Raw genomic sequence first — 22,727 nt, 5'->3', positions numbered from 1 at the left:
GGGGTAGTGTGCTGAAATGTAAATCACTAAATGGCAACTTTTAAGTTGGTCCTAGCATACAACTGTTGTGGGTTTTTTTTTGTGGGGGTGTATTTATGATAAGAAATTTGATTAAGAAAAGCTACAGAAATCATTCATATTAGATTCTCATTTGATTATACTGTGGCCCATTAACATTTTCATTTATATCTGAACTACTGAAAACAAATTGTTTGTGTAAACACTAAAACCACACAAACGATATATTGTTGTTTTTAACCGTTATTAATATTCATGATTCTTATATATTGTTCAGTATATAAATATGTGAATTCATGCATTTATTATTTGTACAGCACCACGACTGGTATATCAAAGGCCAATGTATGTACTACCCTATCTGTTGGATGGTGCATATAAAAGATCCCTTGCTGCTAATAAAAAAAGAGTAGCCCATGAAGTGGCGACAGTGGGTTTCCTCTCTCAATATCTGTGTGGTTCTTAACCATATGTCTAATGCCATATAACTGTAAATAAAATGTGTTGAGTGCATCATTAAATAAAACATTTCTTTCTTTGTGATTTGTACGGAGCACCCTGTAATAATTTTATTTTTTCATTTCAGCCATGGTGAGCTATAATGTGATCATTGGTGATACAGTTACAAAATTTGTTCTCTGGTGTGGTGGAGAAGGTAATTAAATTGACTCAACAAAATTCATTAAAGGCCTATCTCTCTCCCTATCTCTCTCCCTATCTCTCTCCCTATCTCTCTATCTATCTCTATCTCTATCTCTATCTCTATCTCTATCTCTATCTCTATCTCTATCTCTATCTCTCTCTCTCTCGCTCTCTCGCTCGCTCTCTCTCTCTCTCTCTCTGTTACTGAGAGAGAGAGAGAGACACAGACACAGACACAGACACAGACACAGACACAGACACAGACACAGACAGACAGACAGAGACACATACACATACACATACACATACACACAGATACACACAGATACACACACACACACACACACACACAGACACACACAGACACACACAGACACACACAGACACACAGACACACACAGATACACATACACATACACACACACATGCACACACATATACACATACACACATACACATACACACACATTCACATACACACACAGATACACATACACACACACACATACACACACACACACAGATACACACACATACACACACAGATACACACACACACAGATACACACACAGATACACACACACAGATACACACACAAAGATACACACATACACACATACACACATACACACACACACACATACACACATACACACACACAGATACACATACACACATACACACAGATATACACACACACATACACATACACATACACATACACACATACACATACACATACACATACACATACACACACATACACACACACACACATACACACACACACATACACACACACACATACACACACACACATACACATACACACACATACATACACACACACATACACATACACATACATACACACACATGCATACACACACACATACATACACACATGCATACACACACATGCATACACACACATGCATACACACACATGCATACACACACACACATACACACATACAGACATACAGACACACATAGACCGACACACACATACACACATACACACATAGACAGACACGCACACAGACACACACATACATAGACAGACACACACACACACACACACACACACACACACACACACACACACAGACACACACACAGACATACACATATACACATAGACAGACACACACATATACACATACAGACACACACATATACACATATATACATACATATACATCTTCATTTATAAAATGTTAATGTCGTGGCATTTTCTTGAACTTTATATTTTAAACAACCATTTAGAGCAAAAACAAAAGATGAGTATATAGCTACATGTACAAACCAATGTGTAATAATTAAATTTCCATTACATTCATTGCAATATAACGTCATCTTATTGGTTCAGACGTAGCAACGGGATTTTGTTCATTTCTCGATGAACGTAAAAATTACGTTGTCTGAGAACGTCATATCTGATGATGTCATTTTATGTAGGTAAGTTGTCTTACCGAGCGTTATTGTTTAGACCAAAAATAATTCGAAATAAGTATGAACTTTTAGTGTTGTTATTAGCATGTATGATTCAAATTTAATTTATAAGTATTGTCTGTTATTTCTTCTAAGTTCATCTGGGTATGAACAAAAAGAAATCATCTGCAACTTATGCGAGAAAATGCAGCTTTACCGATTCACACAGTTTGCGGATGATTTTTTTTTTTATGAATCCTAGCCAAATGTGGGTTTTTTGTAGTTTTCATAAATGTACAAAAGATCCACAGTGCAAAAGATTATTGCATGTGTTACAGTGTTCGAAATAAGCACTTGTCCGTTTGTCCTGACAAGTGAAAATCTGCTCGGACAAACAAAAATGTACCTTGGTGGTTGTCCAGTGGACAAGTAAAACTGTCCAATCAAGTTTCCTTTTTGAGCAATGAAAAACATTGTCCTGGTCCTTAAATAAAACAAACTGTTTATTTGGACAAGTGAAAATATTGTCGGACAAGTCGATTTCTAGATGTGTTTGTCCGATGGACTATTGAAAAATTCTGCTTATTTCTATCACTGTGTTACAGGTCAGATTTTACTGAAACAATGTTTAGAAGTCATGTGTGATCAAAATGTGTTGTGGGTTATAGATTCAATAACTGTCTATGGACAAGGGATTTTTTTCTTGTTCCAACCATGGAGGGGATGATCCATTTGTTTTAAATTTTCAATTTGATTTTCAAAATTTAGTTTTAGTCTTATTCAACTTAATGTGCTAGCATAACAACAATGCTATATGACCCTGATTCATAACCTCCACTGCAGAATTGTCTCCCCTTGCCGGATGTATGTAGTACACCAGCACATGGACAGACCTAGATATTGCAGTCCTCCATTGTATACGTTCGATTTCTCTCATTAAAAACCTCTGTCCCGGACCAGAACAGACCACTGGCTATCCAGAGATCGGGCCCGGGATGGACATGCCCAAAACTTTAATGGTATAGGGGCATGTTAAAAAAGTACTCTCTCTCTCTCTCTCTCTCTCTCTCTCTCTCTCTCTCTCTCTCTCTCTCTCTCTCTCTCTCTCTCTCTCTCTCTCTCTCTCTCTCTCTCTCTCTCTCTCTCTCTCTCTCTCTCTCAAACCTTATTAATTTTTTTACGTTTTCATAAATTGTAAAGTGTTAGTACTACATGTATGTAAGTATGAATAATAATGAAAATTTGAAACCTTTTCTAATATTTGCAATACCTTCAACACGTATGCTGGCAGTAACATATACACTTTAATAATACAGCTTAATATTCATAATTTTTTAATATATATTTTGTTTACACTTGAAAAGATTTAGTCCATTAAAAATATAATTGTTTTGTAAAATAGTTCTATCCTTAATTTGTTTTTGTCTATTTTGTTTACACTTGAAAAGATTTGGTCCATTAAAACATAATTGTTTTGTAAAATAGTTTTATCTTTAATTTGTTTTTGTCTATTTTGTTTACATTTGAAAAGATTTGGTCTATTAAAAACATAATTGTTTTGTAAAATAGTTTTATCCTTAATTTGTTTTTGTCTATTTTGTTTACATTTGAAAAGATTTGGTCCATTAAAAACATAATTGTGTAAAATAAGATTTGTTATATTTCCCTTTCTAATTTAAAAGTGGTTTAACCGACTAACATTATTTTGTGTTTATTGATTTTCTAAAGAAAGTTGTTGATATTTAATGAAGTGAAGACAGATCTAAATGTCAGTGTAATCCTATTAGTTCTGATATTAAAAACGGATTCAGTCAAGTGTGAAAAGATTCAGAATAAAAAATAAAACTGAAAAAAAGCAGCTAAAAATCCCAACAACAACTGTCAGACTGATTTTTCAGTATTGGCAATAACTGTGGTTCCGAATTGATTTTAATCTATAGTCCATTTGCATCAAGAGGGAACTGATGAATTGGCATGTAACTATAGTAATGAGGGCGGCAAATAGCCCAGTGGTAAAGCACTCGCTTCATGCATGGTTGGTCTGAGATCGATCCCCGTCGATGGACCCATTGGGCTATTTCTTGTTCCAGCCAGTGCACCACAACTGGTATATCAAAGGCCATAGTATGTGCCATCTTGTCTGTGGGATGGTGCATATAAAAGATTCCTTGCTACTAATGGAAAACGTAGCAGGTTTCCTCTCTAAGACTATATGTCAAAATTACCAAATGTTTGACATCCAATAGCCGATGATTAATATATCAATGAGCTCTAGTGGTGTCGTTAAACAAAACAAACTTTATAAGCCTTTATAATGTTACGGCCAACATGGTCAGACAAATGAAGTGGGTTTTTAAATGATGCACTCAACACATTTTATTTACGGACATGATTCCTACCCACTTATGCCCTGCACTTTTGTGGATGGGTTCAACTTCCATCTGGTATATAACATATGTGAGCTACTATTTTTGTGCTTATATCCAATTAAAGAAAGAAAGAAATGTTTTATTTAACAAGGCACTCAACACATTTTAGTTATGGTTATATGGCGTCAGACATATGATTACGGACCACACAGATTTTGAGAGGAAACCCGCTGTTGTCACTACATGGGCTACTCTTTCCGATTAGCAGCAAGGGATCTTTTATTTGCGCTTCCCACAGGCAGGATAGCACAAACTATGGCCTTTGTTGAACCAGTTATGGATCACTGGTCGGTGCAAGTGGTTTACACCTTGAGCCTCGACTGGGATCCGAACCCAGTACCTACCAGCCTGTAGACCGATGGCCTAACCACAATGCCACGAGGCCGGTCGATATATCCAATTAAGGTTCAAGCACACTGTCCTGGTCACACACTTCAGCTATCTGGGCTGTCTGTCCAGGACAGTTGGTTAGTTGTTAGAGAGAGAGAAGAGGGTGTAGTGGCCTTACACCTGCCCACTGAGCCTTTAAGGACTCGCTATGGGTTGGAGCCGGTACCGAGCTGTGAACCCTGTACCTAACAGCCTGTAGTCCGATGGCTTAATTAACCACTGCACCACTAAGACCAATATGCATATACATATAGCTCTCTCACTTTGGTATTCATTGGCATGAAATATTTAATCATCATGATTGTAGTTGTTAATAAAACATGCGCGCATGGAATATCGTTGATATTAATTGGGTTCTAGCTGCAGTATTGCACCTGAGGGTTCAGTCATAATTTAGAAATAAATTATGTATTACATGCTTTCTGTTTCTGTCAACATTTTCAAGCTGGTAATGCGCATTACAAGTTATAATCCCAACCTCTAGGCAGACAACTTTCATTAAAAGTAATTAACATAATTAACAATGGAATTGTGTCTACTTTGAGAACAATTAATGAAAGATTTAATGTGCTGCAACTGTCTCAATCTGTTCTGGACATGGATCAGGAAGAGCACTCACCTGAGGTGTTTGAGTTGAAGGATCAAACCCCCTCGGTGGAACCATTATCTGATAGTTTTCCCCATCCCCATACCCACTGGCGTAGGAAGCGGTGGAGGGGGGGGGGGGAGGGGGCAAGAAGGGCATGTGTCCCCCACTTTTCAGATATTTTGCTTTGTTTGCTCTATAATAGTGTAAAAGTGTGTAAATATAAAAGTGTGGGGCCCCCCATTTTTTGGCACCTTCCTACACCACTGCCCATACCAACCAGTTCCCCATGACTTGTATATCAAAGGCCATGGTGTGTGCTGTCCTGTTTGTGGAAAAGTATATATACAAAAGTATTTGCTATTAATGCAGGCCTCAAACTTAACAATTGCCGTCATTGAGATATAAATGGCTGTAGGTCACTGATGGCACTTCTACCGGTTAGACCATCAGTCTACAGGCTGGTAGGTAATTGGTTTGGATCCCAGTCGAGGCATGAGATTTTTAATCCAGATACAAACTCCAAACCCTGAGTGAGTGCTCTGCAAGGCTCAGTGGGTAGGTGTAAACCACTTGCACCGACCAGTGGTCCATAACTGGTTCAACAAAGGCCATGGTTTATGCTATCCTGCCTGTGGGAAGTGCAAATAAAATATCCCTTGCTGCTAATCGGAAAGAGTAGCCCATGAAGTGGTAACAGCGGGTTTCCTCTCAAAATCTGTGTTGTCCTTAACCATATGTCTGACGCCATATAACCGTAAATAAAATGTGTTGAGTGCGTCCTTAAATAAAACATTTCTTTTCTGTGCCACTGGATAAATATTGCTGCGGACGATAAAACTCCTCAATAACAGCAAAATTGTGTACATTATCTGCCAGTATTTAACATTTATACATTTGAAATATGTCTACATACAAGAATATAACCTTTCAGTCATGTTTAATTGTCACTTTTTAAAACCATTTGCCATGGGCAGACTAGAATTGCAGTTTCACCTATGACAATTAAGAGAAAAAAAATTGACTGGGTCACAAATTCTTAAGTTCGAGCCCTGTTAATGGAAACCGACCTCAGTGGTGTAGTGGTTAAGCACCTCAGTACCAGCTCCCACCCAGAGTGAGTTTAACAACTTAGTCCGTATCTGTAAGGCAACTACACTGACTCAGGGCTCAAAACGACCTGTGGCCTGGCGACTGTTTGGGCGACTTAAATATTTAAAAAATAATGGTGTTTGTTGCCCAAATAATATTGTCTTCTTTAGAGCTATAGCATAAGAGCCACTATTATTGTTTGTATTGCACATTAAAATCTTGCTCGTGGTTCGCTTACCATAATTTGCCAACATGCATTATTATTTTTTGGGCCACCTTATTTTTTGGTGAGTTTCGAGCCCTGTGGATTTCTCTGATATAACCACTAACAAACTAATGACTAACCCACTAACCTGGACAGACAGAGCCCAGATAGCTAAGGTGTGTGCCCAGCCAGGACAGTGAACCCGGTACCTTTCAGCCTGATGTCCGATGGCTTATTCAACCACCACACCACTGAACCTCGTATACATGCCTTCCATAGATAATTTCAATTCATTTCATTTCAACTTATTTTCGTGCTTATATCCAATTAAGGTTCAAGCACGCTGTCCTGGGCACACACACCTCAGCTATCTGGGCTGTCTGTCTAGGACAGAGGGTTAGTTGTTAGTTGGTTAGAGGTTAGTGAGAGAGAAGAGGGTGTAGTGGTCTTACACCTACCCAATGAGTTGTTAAAACTCGCTCTGGGTGGGAGCCGGTACGGGGCTGCGAACCCTGTACCTACCAGCCTGTAGTCCGATGGCTTAACCACTGCGCCACCGAGGCCGGTAGATAATTTCAGTGTTATACCTGGAGGTAACTGCAGCACATTAAATCTTTGATTGTTCTCAAAGCAGACACAATTGCATTGTTAATTACTTTTTAATGGAAGTCGTCTGCCTAGAGGTTGGGATTACAAGTTGTAATGAGCATCACCAGCTTGAAAATGTTGACAGAAACTGAAAGCAGTCAAGCTTGTGATGGTTAAGTACTTTAGCAATCTGCTTGTTGCCCTTCAGCATTCATTCCCACACCAATGAATTCCTTTGATGAACTCCAAATGTTGAATCACTTGTTCTCAGTTTTATCTGGAAGTATAACAAGATTAATTTTGAACAAATAATACGGTTTGTGTAGGTGAAACGTAACTGTTTTGCTAAGCAATCAATTCTTTTTCATTTGGCTTTAGTCTTTTCCCCTATTGTCATCATGTTTTTTTGTTGTTGTTTTTTTAACTAAATTCCAAATTTAGTTCACTTGAAACTTACACCTACAACATTAACTCTTGTCATGATGTGTTTTTTGTTTGTTTGTTTTTTAAACTAAATTCTAAATTTAATCCACTTGAAACTTACACCCACAATATTTCTGCCCAGAATACTGTCACCAATAATGGAACATTGATACAGATATATTTATAGAGTAACTTGACCTGAGGTAATAGAAAACACTTGAGAATTCTTAATTTATCTAGAATCTGTTTATTTTGTACCATCCACCTTGGTAACATAGTGGTTATAGCCATTGATCGGCTGATTAGGTTGGTCTATAAGAAATAGAATATTAAGGGGTGGACGTAGCCCAGTGATAAAGAGTTTGCTTGATGCAGTCTGTTTGGGATCGATCCCCATCAGTGAGCCCAATGGGCTATTTCTCGTTCTAGCCAATGCACCACGACTGGTATATTAAAGGCTGTGGTATGTGCTATCCTGTCTGTGGGATGGTGCATATAAAAGATCCCTTGCTACTAATTGAAAAGAGTAGCCCATGAAGTGACGACAGCAGGTTTCCTCTCTCAATATCTGTCTGATCCTTAACCATATGTCTGACGCCATATAACCGTAAATAAAATGTGTTGGGTGCGTCGTTAAATAAAATATTCCTTCCTCTAAGACCAAATGTTTGACATCCAATAGCCGATGATTAATTAATCAATGTGCTCTAGTGGTGTTGTTAAACAAAAACAAACTTTAAACTAGACCTGATGGTGCTGGATGAAATAAAATAGCTTACAGATAAAACTATATATTTTTGGACAACAAATACTTGTAAAATGTATCACTAATGGCAGGACTGAGAGTTTTAACTGCACTGCCAAAAGTTGCGAAAGGTGCACCTCCAACTTTGACCCATCCCAATGTTATTTGGTATACAGAGTGCTACCAGTACTTGTTCAAACCCTAACCGGCCTCGGTGGCGTCGTGGCAGGCCATCGGTCTACAGGCTGGTAGGTACTGGGTTCGGATCCCAGTCGAGGCATGGGATTTTTAATCGAGATACCGACTCCAAACCCTGAGTGAGTGCTCCACAAGGCTCAATGGGTAGGTGTAAACCACTTGCACCGACCAGTGATCCATAACTGGTTCAACAAAGGCCATGGTTTGTGCTATCCTGCCTGTGGGAAGCGCAAATAAAAGATCCCTTGCTGCCTGTCATAAAAAGAGTAGCCTATGTGGCGACAGCGGGTTTCCTCTAAAAACAGTGTCAGAATGACCATATGTTTGACGTCCAATAGCCGATGATAAGATAAAAAATCAATGTGCTCTAGCGGCGTCGTTAAATAAAACAAACTTTTTTTTGTTCAAACCCAGTTAGAAGATGTAAGATCACTAGACCCTCTTCTTTCTCACAACCAACTAATTAATCCACATAACATAAATATGTACCCAGGACAGTGTGCTTAAACTATAGACGGGTTTTTCCGATTGTTGCCCAGCAGTTTATGACATTGTCGATAGATGGCGTAACCGTACGGCCGCCATTAAAGGAGTGAAATTCACGCAATAATAACATGTGACGGCATTGCAGCTGGGTGCAATTTCAAGTTTTATTACTTTTTTTGGAACGTTTTGCAAAAGCAAAACCAGTCTCTTGGATAATTCAACCTCATATAAAGATTGTATATTCATATCAATATCGGTGGAAATCTGTGAATGATTAAACACATATATAATAAAGCACCTATACACGCAAATACAAAAGCATAGCGAATAAATTAAACACACATAAGTGTGAATAATTTTGATGGTTATTAAGTTAAACTTTACTGAATGCATCCTAAAATATAGAAAAGTATTTCAATTATGTACGTTTGTAGAAAACGTGGTGTACCATTTTGAAAAAAGATAGACTGACCTTAGATCTAGAGTAGATGTCAACGTTTAGCTGTTACTATTATTAGCTTTGGGATATTCCAATGTGATCACATGGGGTTGAAGTGGGTCGCATTTAACACTGCCAAATATTTATCTCTTATTTATTTTAATTTTATTTTTTTTACATTTTTTATATATATATATATACATACGAGTTATTATGGTGTTAAATGTGTGCGATAACATGATAAATAATTTACTGATGTAACATGCATGCATGCCACACTGAAAATCGCACCCCACCCATTTCGTCGAATTTTTTTAATAATTATTTTTTATTTTATTTATTTTATTATTTTTATTATTAATTAATTAATAAATAATAATAAATAAATAAATAAAAAATAATTAATTTATTTATTTGTTATTATTTTATAATTATAATATATATTTTTAAAATTATCTTTTGTTTCTTGAAATTTTTTTTAATTAGATTAATCATACACAATATACAACACTAAATTACCCCGAAAATGCACTTCTGGTTTGTCTTAAAATTTTCTATATACTAGTTAATTACAAAATGAACCCCTTTGATGACCAAGGCAAGTACAAACAAAACAGGAGCTTAGGCTGGTGGGGGGTGGGGTGAGGGAGTGGTGGGGTCATCTTTTACCCTCGTCCGCTGATGCTAAAATATTGTTTTAATGTTCAATACATTAGGCTATACAAGTGTCCAGGGAAATTATATTTGCTTGCATAAGTTTAAATTATTTGTTATGATTTTATGTTCGTGTGTATGGGCTATATACATGCTTTATTACTGATGTTTTTAATGATTAATACACTTCCACCAACGTTGATGTGAATCTACAATCTTTAAATGAGGTTGTATTATTCGACATACTGGTTTTGCTTTCACAAAATGTACTAAAATGGTAATAAATACTGAAAATGCACCCAGATGCAATGCCTTCACATGTTATTACTGTGCGAATTTCACTCCCTTAATGGCGGACCGATCACGTGATTATAAACATGGCCGCGCACATTACTTTGACGTCACTGGCCAATAAACCCGTCTATACTGATGGAAATAAATAAACATTTGGTAGTGTTTTTAATCGTAGTCTTAGAGGAAACCCGATTAAGTTTTCAATTAGCAGTAGGGATATTTTATAGGTAGTTCATCATCTGTGAAATATCAGCCCATTCTGTGCTGGGGAATCGCCAGTTCATCTTCTGTGTTCTTTATTTTAGGTGAAACATCAGCCCATTCTGTGCTGGGGAATCGCCAGTTCATCTTCTGTGTTCTTTATTTTAGGTGAAACATCAGCCCATTCTGTGCTGGGGAATCGCCAGTTCATCTTCTGTGTTCTTTATTTTAGGTGAAACATCAGCCCATTCTGTGCTGGGGAATCACCAGTTCATCTTCTGTGTTCTTTATTTTAGGTGAAACATCAGCCCATTCTGTGCTGGGGAATCGCCAGTTCATCTTCTGTGTTCTTTATTTTAGGTGAAACATCAGCCCATTCTGTGCTGGGGAATCTCCAGTTCATCTTCTGTGTTCTTTATTTTAGGTGAAACATCAGCCCATTCTGTGCTGGGGAATCTCCAGTTCATCTTCTGTGTTCTTTATTTTCAGGTGAAACATCAGCCCATTCTGTGCTGGGGAATCGCCAGTTGATCATCTGTGTTCTGTATTTCAGGTGAAACGTTAGCCCATTCTGTGCTGGGGAATCGCCAGTTGATCATCTTTGTTCTGTATTTCAGGTGAAACATTAGCCCATTCTGTGTTGGGGAATCGCCAGTTGATCATCTGTGTTCTGTATTTCAGGTGAAACGTTAGCCCATTCTGTGTTGGGGAATCGCCAGTTCATCATCTTTCTGTCCACCTTGTTCATTACTCTTCCATTGTCTTTGTATAAAAATATTGTTAAATTGGGCAAGGTAAGTTCAGTTTGTTCATTTGTTATGAACTTGTATTGTCAAATTTAGTTTGAAGTATAACGACCTAAACTAATTTTTTGTTGTCATCAACACAGGCATCACTGTCTGAGCGGTAAAGACTTTCAGACTGTAAATCTACAAGGCACTTACCTCATGTCATTTAGCAACACACAAGAGAGTTTCCTCTTCTTTTTTTCGTATTTTTCCGTGGGAGCAGAACTCATCCCTCCTAGAAAGTTCTCTTGCCACCGTTTAGACTCCCCCCCCCCCAATACATCCCTGGACTCTCACCTGTAACGTTTTAAATGTACTGGTAACTGGAATTGTTGTTTGGATGGAATTACAAATAATTTATTGTCTTTTTGCATTGTTCTATATTGCTCTTTGAGATCGAAATGTTGTGAGAGTTTACCTGGCTTCATACGAGAACTGGGTCGGATGTAGCCCAGTGGTAAAGCAGTCAGTCTGGGATCGATCCCCGTCGGTGGGCCCATTGGGCTATTTCTCGTTCCAGCCATTGCACCACGACTGGCATATCAAAGGCTGTGGTATGTGCTATCCTGTCTATGGGATGGCGCATATAAAAGATCCCTCACTACTAATAGAAAAATGAAGTGAGTTTCCACTCTAAGACTATAAGTCAAAATTACCAAATGTTTGACATCCAATAGCTGATGATTAATAAATCAGTGTGCTCTAGTGGTGTCATTAAACAAAACAAACTGACATTTTTCAGTGGTTAAGTGTTAGTGTTTAGTGACAGAGAAGTTAGTAGTTTAGGGGTGTTATACCCACCCACCAGGAGGCAATTCTAGTATCTACCAGCCGTAAGTTCAACATCATAACCATGGGGCGGGTCGTAGCTCAGTGGTTAAGTGTTAGTGTTTAGTGACAGAGAAGTTAATAGTATAGGGGTGTTATACCCACCCACCAGGAGGCAATTCTAGTATCTACCAGCCGTAAGTTCAACATCATAACCATGGGGCGGGTCGTAGCTCTGTGGTAAAGCGCTCGCTCGATGCACGGTCTGTCTGGGATCGATCCCCTTCGGTGGACCCATTGGGCTATTTCTAGTTCCAGCCAGTGCTTCACAACTGGTGTAACAAAGGTCATGGTATGTACTATCATGTCTGTGGTATAGTGCATATAAAATATCCCTTGCTGCTAATCGAAAAGAGTAGCCAATGAAGTGTTGACAGCGGGTTTCCTCTCTCTATATCTGTGTGGTCCTTAACCATATGTCTGACGCCATATAACTGTAAATAAAATGTGTTGAGTGCGTTGTTAAACAAAACCTATCCTTCCTTCCTTCAACATCATAACCACTTTACCACTGAGGCTGATGGTATGAGCCATATAGGGTTTCCTTTTATATCCAGGTAGCTGACAACAGTGTCTTCCACCCCCTCAAAATAGAGTTGAAGTTACATCATCCAAAAAAAAAAAAAAAATTGAACTTCAACTTGAACTTGAACTTCAACTTGAATTGAAAAAAGGAGAAATTTCTTAGCTAATCCATGGATTAGATGTTTCAATTATTGATGTTGCCAAATGGCATGAGGTGAATTGTCTTGCACATTTGCAGTCTGCGAGTCTTCACCGCTCGGTTGGTGATGCAATGTCTGGAGGCCAGTGTTCATTAAATTCCCATTGACCAAACTCTGGCCCAATTTTTAGTCTGGCATTCCATTCAGAATTGATCGAAAAAGCAAAAGAAAAGGTATTAATGCAGCACAGCTGTCGTCACTCATGTTACTCATGTGGGTGGTTTAGTAATTTAATTATCAAGTAACCAGGAATGTTCTTGGCTTAGGATATTATAAAATGAATCCTAGATTTTCGTGCTCATCCTGCTCAAGGATACAGGCCTGCCTCTGGTTTTATGTTCCCTACCGGTCCATGCAATTGGAGGGGGACTGTACTTTTCATCTCCATCTTTCTGTCCATCTGTCCTGTCTATCCTGTCCTGTCTGTCTGTCTGTCTGTCTGTCTTTCTGTCTATCCTACATTCATCTCCATCCGTCTGTCCTTCTGTCTGTCTTTCTTTATGTCTATCCTTCATTCATCTCCGTCCATCTGTCATTCTGTCTGTCCTGTCTATCTGTCTGTCTGTCCTGTCTGTCTGTTTTTCTGTCTGTCTGTCCTACATAAAGGTTTCTGAACTTTTTCGCAATGCCTCAAGATATGCCTCAAGGTTGTAGATCTTTCTTGTATCATGACAGTACATACCAAAGATTAGTTACTGTTAACTGGAAGAGAAGGGATTGCCACAAACATGGCAACATTTTTTTTTACTTAGCAGAAACTATTGGTCTTAATTTTGTGTATACTGTATTACAAACAGGACTTAGAATGCCTATCAATAGTTGTTTACCGGGATGGTGGGGGGAGTTCTGTGATGGGTATCTCTGAGTTATATTTAGGAGGCTAAGTATTTTTCACAAACATGAGAAGGATGAGGGTTCCAGATGACATCTAATGGAATGAAAAATTATTTATTCTATTTTGTGGGGCTGGACGTAACCCAGTGGTAAAGTGCTCGCTCGATGCATGGTCGGTCTGGGATCGATCCCCGTCGGTGGGCCCATTGGGCTATTTCTCGTTCCAGCCAGTGCACCACGACTGGTGTATCAAAGGCCGTGGTATGTACTACCCTGTCTGGGATGGTGCATATAAAAGATCCCTTGCTGCTAATCAAAAAGAATAGCCCATGAAGTGGTGACAGTGGGTTTCCTCTCTCATATGTGTGGTCCTTAACCCTATGTCTGACGCCATATAACTGTAAATAAAATGAGTTGAGTGCGTCGTTAAATAAAACATTTATTTCTTTATTGTATATTGTATACATGTACTTTGATTCACTTTTTTCTTTTTTTCAGTGGGCATTTTTGTCTATTGTGTTGATAGTTTTCATCTTGATCAGTATCATAGTCAAACTTGCCATTTTTGCCAAAGACATGTGAGTATATTTATTTTAGGATTCAATTTTGTCGTTAAATAAAACATTTCTTTCCTTCTTTCTTTGTGTTGGCTGTCATCCAAAATTTTACTTAACTCCTCCCCCACCTAAAAGCATAAAAAAATCTACCTTGTTTTACTAAACATGAAAAAAATTACTGATGTTTTTCCTGTCACACACTATATAATTTAATGTGTGTCTGTTGACTGTCGTCTGATATTTTACTTACCCCCGCCCCGCTCCCCCCCCCCCTCCAAATAAATCTACCTTGTTTTACTAAACATGAAAACAATTACTGATGTTTTTCCTGTCACACACACACACACACACACACACACACACACACACACACACACACATTACATGGTTTAATGTGTCTCTGTTGGCTGTCATCTGCCTTCGCGTATCTGCATATTATGGAAACAAGAAGCACACACATCTGTTGATGGCGAGGAGTCTTGCTTTAATCTCATTCTAATGGCTTGTCATGATAATTCAATATCTCTACTGACGGCCAGGCGAGAGTTTGACAGCTCCATTGTAGTATCCGTCTGCTTCTACCTACTTCCTTATTTCCCCAACTCAATATGGCTGAGTATGCACTTAAGATCCTTTCGTCATTTTACAGTATTCCTTTCTGAACTGATTACAACCTAGAAGGGTAGTCAGCCAGTTGCTAGGGTTCTTGAGATTGCGGTCATAAAAAAAAACCTCCATCATAATGAGAGGATAATTCCACATTTTACCGTATTTTTTTTCTGAACTGATTACAATGTTAGATAATTCTTAGTCAGTCGGTTGTTAAAGGGAGAGTTCTGAATTTTTAGTACAATTGTTGCCAACTAACCGAGACTAACGGCTATAATTACACATCAAATATATGTTATTCTGAATTAAAAAAATCAGTGGCTGTATATTAAAAGTGTTGTTGGTCATCATAGTGTTTATAATAGATCGAGCTTGCTTTTATTTCCTGATATATATTCCACCCCCCCTCCTCTCCGTATGCTCAAAATTATTAGACAACCAAATCCAGTTTGAGATATTTACAAAACTTTGGATGATCAGAAACAAATTGAATCGGTAATGTTGTGGTTAAGCCATCGGACATAAGGCTGGTAGGTACAGGGTTCGCAGCATGGTACCGACTCCCACCCAGAGAGAGTTTTAACGACTCATTGGGTAGGTGTAAAACCACTACACCCTCTTCTCTCACAACTAACCCACAGTCCTGGACAGACAGCCCAGATAGCCGAGGTGTGTGCCCAAGACAGCGTGCTTGAACCTTAATTGGATATAAGCTCAAACATTTTGTTGTTGAAATGTAATGAATATAAAGACACTGATATTCTAAACAAGAATCTATATTTAGTATATAATTTTAGTGCTTAAAGGGGGGCAGGATTTGGCTCATTTGGTTGAGTGCTCGCTTGAGGTGCTTGTGTTGAAGGATCGAACCACCTCTGTGGATCCATTCAGCTGATTGTTTTTTTCTTGTTCCAACCAGTGCACCACAACTGGACAAAGGCCGTGGTATGTGTTTTCCTGTCTGTGAGAAAGTGCATATGAAAGATCTCTTGCTGCATTAGAAAAAAATATAGTGAGTTTCCTCTGATGAATACAAGTCAGAATTACCAAGTGTTTGACATCCAATAGCCGATGATTAATTAATCGATGTGCTCCAGTGGTGTCGTTAAACAAAATAAACTTTTAACTTTTTTAGTGTTTAAAATTTTTTATTTATAAGAAATGTGTTATGTCACAATGTCACAAAATCAGGACAATTGCTTTAAGGGTCTTAAGACGTACTGCAGTGAAAAAAATATATAAGAGAATTCAATATTGTCAGAATATTTTTAGACCACTCACTCCCACCACCTAATAAAAGAATGTTTCAATCTATATGTTTGCAGTATAATTATGCAAATTCAACCACTGGTCATCATTCAACATCTCTGCTGATATCCAGGTCTAAAATAGACTGGTTTTCGTCAATGCTGTCTGCTCAAGATGGCTATAGTATAAGGATCCAATTAAGTACTTTCTTTTATTCTGGCTGATTTTATTTTTGAACTGCATGTAATTATCATATAGAATGGTCTGTTGATTAGTGGGAATGCAGAAATTGTTGTGAGGATCATAAATATGTCTTAATGAAATAATGACACAATTACACGAGTGGAAAATTCAAGGTTGGCCAATCTTTCCATGGCAGTTCTTTCCAAGATTGTTAGTTCTTGTATCACAATGGTAGAAATTGGTGAGCTGCAATTTTAACTAGAATTTTGATATGACAAGTTTATAGTTTATTACGGAATTTTGAATGTGACCTATTCAATGGGTCAATAAAAATTCAAACATATACATCATACATGGAAAACATGTCATTTTTCCTGTTTCATGACTGCTGTAGATCCTGAAATAACACATCCCTAAATTAATGTGAATGACAGTGGGCAGACTAAAATGTGACATGAATTTAATGCGAGTAGCCTCCCCTATGAAATATTATTTTCCTAACAACACACGTCTGTGTACTTTTAGGTTAAATCCAAGTTACACGCGTCTTCAATGAGATCAATTCACTAACATGTCTATACATATCGATTAAACAACCTGTTTAGTCCCTCCTGTTTTTGATGACATCAAAATAAAGAAACGGTCAACCTCAGGATTAGCGTGCTAAAATCCATTCACATGCGATGGATTGTGATGGCTTTTAATAGGGTGCCAAAGACCCTGCAATATTCATCACACGTGGCTGGCATTTGGCTGGACTATTGTGGACAGTTGTGTTTTATAAATATATTATAATTTCAATCTTTTTTTTGTTTTGTTTTAATAATGTGTGACTCATAGACAAAACATAGAAATAAATGTTTTGATGCAGTCATTATTTCTTGTTGCTATCTGTGTGATCCTTTATTTCTCTCCGTCAGTATATTATGATCACATTAATTGCAGGAAACTACAGTATATTAATCTGTAAATAATCCTGGAACTCAAATGAACAAATACCAGAACCTGTTATGCTAAGTATTTCTATTTGAAGCTGGACAAAATATTTATTATAACATGATTAATTGCAATTTAATCAAAATTTAATATTATTTTAGTTGAATTGTATACAGTACTACATCTTTCTTTTTTTAGCCCACCCACCCCAGATGCCTGGCAATTTGCCAATATAAACATAACACAAGCTATTGCAATCATGGCTTTTGGTAAGTATTGTTACAAATAATAGTAATATAAATACCTTGTGTGTGTGTGTGTGTGTGTGTGTGTGTGTGTGTGTGTGTGTGTAATTATCACTATCCTCATGTCAATGAATTTAACAAATATGCCCTATGCAATTTACCTTACAGTAAAGCCTGCATTAAGCATCTAAATGAAAATGTTAGAACGTGATAATCTGAATACAGATGGTACAGTTGTTTAATTGAATAAATGTAGTGATGGTACAATACTTTTTAATTTTGGATAACTGGAAGCAAAGGACATGTGGGCCTGGTGTCTTTGGCTATATTGGTAGGCCTATATCTAACTTAACTTTATTTGACTACTAATTATCTAGGGATTACCTGTTACTTCAGTTAGGTTCATCAGGGTATGATCCCTCCAAAAAGCAGCATGTGTGAATTGGTGAATCAGGCCAAACTGCTATAATAATAAGACCAATGTCCTGGAAATTCAGGAAAGTGTCTCGACCAAGCTGACTGTGTTTTACTTTGCGTCATACTCTAACCCGACGATTCATTCTTATTTTGAATGGCTTATGTTGTGTTATTTTAAGACACTTATTGAAGTTTGCTTTAATTGTCACCCTGTTTTATGGTCATAAACCATATGACCTTAATTGCCCTCTAATTTGCCAAATTAGAGTCCTGGTGTGAACACGAAGACATAAAAGAATGCAATGCTTTTTTGTGTGCACCCAGATGAACCTAAAAGCAATACCAGACAATCCTTATAATTAAATTTGTAAAATTACTTATTAAAGGGACATTCCTGAGTTTGCTGCAATGTTTAAGATGTTATCGACTAACAGAGACTTTTTAATGATTGTAATTACATATCAAATATATTTTTCTGCATAAAATATTAGTGGCTGTATAACTAATATTTGTACTAGGTTAAATTTAATTTTATTTACTAAAATATGTTTTTTTCGTATGTACAAAATTATTTGAAGACAAAATCTAGTTTCAGCTTCTTACAAATATTAAGATGACTAGAAACACATTGAATATACAGACACTGATATTCTAACAAGAAAATATATTTAAGATGTAAGTTTAATCGTAGAAATGTTTTGTTAGTCGGAAACATCTTGCAATGCAACAAACTCAGGAATGTCCCTTTAATAGTAACACAAACATATTTATATTTTGTCTTTGAATTCTTGTTGCTTTTGTTTTATTCTTAAAAAATGCTCAGTGTACATATAATGTAAAGTACCGGTACATGTTATTATGCAGTTGTGATGTTCCCCGACATTGGTGTACATTCATGTAGAAATGAACAAAATTACATTACCAGCTGGGAGCCTTTAAATTGTGATGATTGTAGCAAAAATTTAATTACAAATGCCTTGAAAAGTAACATTACCATCTTTGTTTGATTATTTCACCAATTTCCTATCTTCAAAATGTACAGATGTCTCGTAAGTCGGATACTGTGCAGATAATTTCTCCTGGGAATCTAGTATAATTTCCTTCTCAGTTTGTGTTGAATGTGTAAAAAAAAAAAAAGAACGAAGTGTCGCTTGTGAAATGGATGTTTGTTAATTTTCTTTTAAATTTTTTTTGAAAGTTTAAATGTTTCCTGACAACAATCTCATTCCAAAATATTTTTCTGATCCTTTTTCAAATTGGTTCCACGACTCTTGGGAGAGTGCATAATTACAAAAAATTGAATTTTGCTATTTAAAACCCTAAACATATCTCCTATATCAGTGCCAGACACGAATCTCTGGTGAGGTTAGAGTTTGTGCCAAAGACAGAACTGTCTATAAACTTTCAGTCAATATAGCCATGGAAATAGGCCTATACTCAGTGTGTTGATTGTCTTATTTTTGGTGCTTAAATCGGTTTTATTAGCTCCACTATAATATTTGTTAACAGAGCTTTTTTGATACCGATTCGTCCACTGTCCCTCAGTCTGTCTGTCTGTCAGTTTTTCCTTTTGAAGTCCATTTTCTCCTGCAGTTTTTTCTTTTGAAGTCTATCTTCTCCTACAGGTTTTCCTTTTGAAGTCCATTTTCTCCTGTAGTTTTTCCTTTTGACGTCTGTCTTCTCCTACAGTTTTGCATGCATTGTTCTGAAACTTGGTATGATGATCCTCTTGAGGCACCCTCTATAAATTAATACAGATATTTTAGAAATGTAGAATTTTTGAATTTTTATTATTAAGTTAAACAAATATTTAAATTGAAATTTTAAAGTCTGTCTTCTCTTAGTGTTTTGATTGAATAATTCTGAAACTTAGTTTAAGTATTTTCAGGGCACAAACTAATAGAGAGATATTTAGGACATTTTGAACTTTTTACTTATATTTAAAAATTTTAAATAAAAAATTAACATTAAAACTCCTAGAGTTTTCATTGGATAGTTTGGGGGGCAAGACATAGCCCAGTGGTAAAACGCTTGCTTGATGTGCGGTCGTTGTGAGATTGATCCCCGTCAGTGAGCCCATTGGGCTATTTCTTTCGCCAGCCAGTGCACCATGACTGGTACATCAAAGGCCATGGTATGTGCCATCCTATCTATGGGATGGTGCATATAAAAGATCCCTTGCTGCTAATCAAAAAAAAAGTAGCCTATGAAGTGACGATAGCGGGTTTCCTCCCTCAATATCTGTGTGCATGGTCCTTAACCATATGTCTGACGCCATACAACTGTAAATAAAATGTGTTGAGTGTGTTGTTAAATAAATCATTTCTTACCTTCATTTGATAGTTCTGAAACTTAGTATAAGTATTCCCATGGGCAGTCTTCACAAACTACATGTAATAGAGATATTTAGGAAATTTTGACTTTTTGAAAATTTAAGTCGAGAATAATCTCACAATAGATAACATAAATTAACAATGATGTATACATAGATTGAAGTTTTCACATTTATTATATGTATAACAATTAGTGAAATATCTTAAAATATCAGTGAAATAAAAGTGTTATCAGTCACTCAGTGACAATAACACATTTTCAAGTGAAATTTTCACTATTTTACTCTAAAATGTGTTATCGTCACTGTAAAAAGTGTTATCTTCACTGTAAGAAAGCTAGAACTATTTTGCTGCTGGCATTTTAAGAAATAAAGGTAAATTGCCAAAAGTTATATAATAAATAGAAAATTTCATCTTTTTTGTTAAATATGATTTATATCTGATCTCGTGAAGTTTGCAGTCATATCACACTCATCGCGCTGTAGAGATATCATTAACAATATCGTACTAATAGACATGATACATTAACAACAGTATCGTACGAATACACAAGGTGGCTGGTAGACATGTATATCATTCATGAATAGGTGCAACTCATGAGATATGATTGCAAACTTCAATTGATGAGATATAAATCATATTTGACAAAAACCATGAAATATCCTCTATATATACCGGGTACATGGTTTGTGTCTTGCAGCCTACATGTGTCACCACAACACCTTCCTGATTCACTCGTCACTGGAGAACCCAACACATGAACGGTGGGGGTTCGTCACCCACTTCAGCGTGCTCTTCGCGATGGTCATGCTGTTAGTACTGGGAATTGTCGGATACGTGTCTTTCACAGGGCTCACACAAGGTTTCATTTCTTCTCATGTTGCTTTAATAGTGGAATTTTTTGTAATTGTCAAAGGTTGTGGTATGTGTTGTTCTATATGTTAGAAAGTGAATAAAAAAGACACTTTGCTGTTATAACCAAAATTAGTAAATGGAGTAACTTTATTTGGTTGTTTTAAAGGAACTATATCTTGATTTTGTAACCATTTATTAGTTTTTTTGCAAATAAAATATTTTTATATTGTTAAAGGGACATTCCTGAGTTTGCTGCATATTTTAAGATGTATATTTTAAGATGTTATCGACTAACAGTGACTTTTTAATGATTGTAATTACTGCATAATATATTAGTGGATGTATATTAAACATGTTTCTGATTGTTCTAATATTTGTACTAGGTTAAATTTCATTTTAATTCCTAATTTTTTTTTTTTTAGTATGTACAAATTTATTTGAAGACAAAATCCAGTTTCGGCTTCTTACAAATATCAAGAAGACCAGAAACTCATTGAATATACAGACACTGATGTTCTAAACAAGAAAATATATTTAATATGCAAGTTTAATCGTAGAAATATTTTATTAGTCGAAAACATCTTATAATGCAGCAAACTCAGCAATGTCCCTTTAAAATTAACATTTACTTAGATTTTGTTTAGCTTAGAATATGAGTATGTCTATAACCAGAACATTTCTGGACATTGAAATGTTCCATAGTATTTCAATATCAATTTTTGTCTAAAATAATTCTGTACATAAGAAATATGGCACTTGCAACTATGACGCTGCAACATTATTTAAAATAAACATTAATTTCTATTGGCAACTTGTTTGGGTTTTCTCATAGATGGTCATAAATATCAAAATGTTCTGAAAATATTTCTTTCATTATTATTAATTTTATTATAAAACAGAATGAAATATTATGAAATATCGCACATTACTATGTTGGTGTCCTCTTTTTAATGGATCCATTTTCAACAAAACTGGCAAACGGCACAATAATTCATAATTGCAACCTACATGTACATAGATGTAAAATGTTTTTTGTTTTTTTAAGGTGATCTTCTAGAAAACTATTGCCATGACGACATTCTGATGAACGTGGCTCGTGTCGCCTTTGCCGTCACCATCATGTTGACCTACCCAGTGGAGTGCTTCGTCACACGAGATGTAGGTTCCACTACACCAAATCACTTCCCGCCGCCAGTGGAGCTAATGTCACCCTAATCAAACTAATATTGGGGTGGGACTTAGCCCTGTGGTAAAACGTTCACTTGATGTGCAGTCGGTTTGGGATCAATCTCCGTCGGTGGGCCCATTGGGCTATTTCTCACTCCAGCCAGTGCACCACGACTG

At 36.7% G+C, this 22,727-nt stretch overlaps 1 protein-coding gene across 1 annotated transcript in view; it reads left to right on the top strand.

Annotated features, from left to right (window-relative positions):
* The window catches only part of LOC121380586 (putative sodium-coupled neutral amino acid transporter 11), a 136,617-nt gene that overhangs the window by 108,111 nt on the left and 5,779 nt on the right, over positions 1-22,727 (top strand). The window contains exons 6-11 of the mRNA XM_041509470.1: positions 605-673; positions 11,507-11,619; positions 14,499-14,578; positions 17,732-17,802; positions 21,229-21,390; positions 22,429-22,541. Coding sequence (XP_041365404.1) covers positions 605-673; positions 11,507-11,619; positions 14,499-14,578; positions 17,732-17,802; positions 21,229-21,390; positions 22,429-22,541 — 608 coding nt within the window. The remainder of the gene's footprint in view (positions 1-604; positions 674-11,506; positions 11,620-14,498; positions 14,579-17,731; positions 17,803-21,228; positions 21,391-22,428; positions 22,542-22,727) is intronic.

This window comes from Gigantopelta aegis, chromosome 9 (genome assembly GCF_016097555.1).
Source record: "Gigantopelta aegis isolate Gae_Host chromosome 9, Gae_host_genome, whole genome shotgun sequence".
Lineage (NCBI taxonomy): Eukaryota > Metazoa > Mollusca > Gastropoda > Neomphalida > Peltospiridae > Gigantopelta > Gigantopelta aegis.
This window is presented reverse-complemented; position numbering and strand designations above follow the sequence as displayed.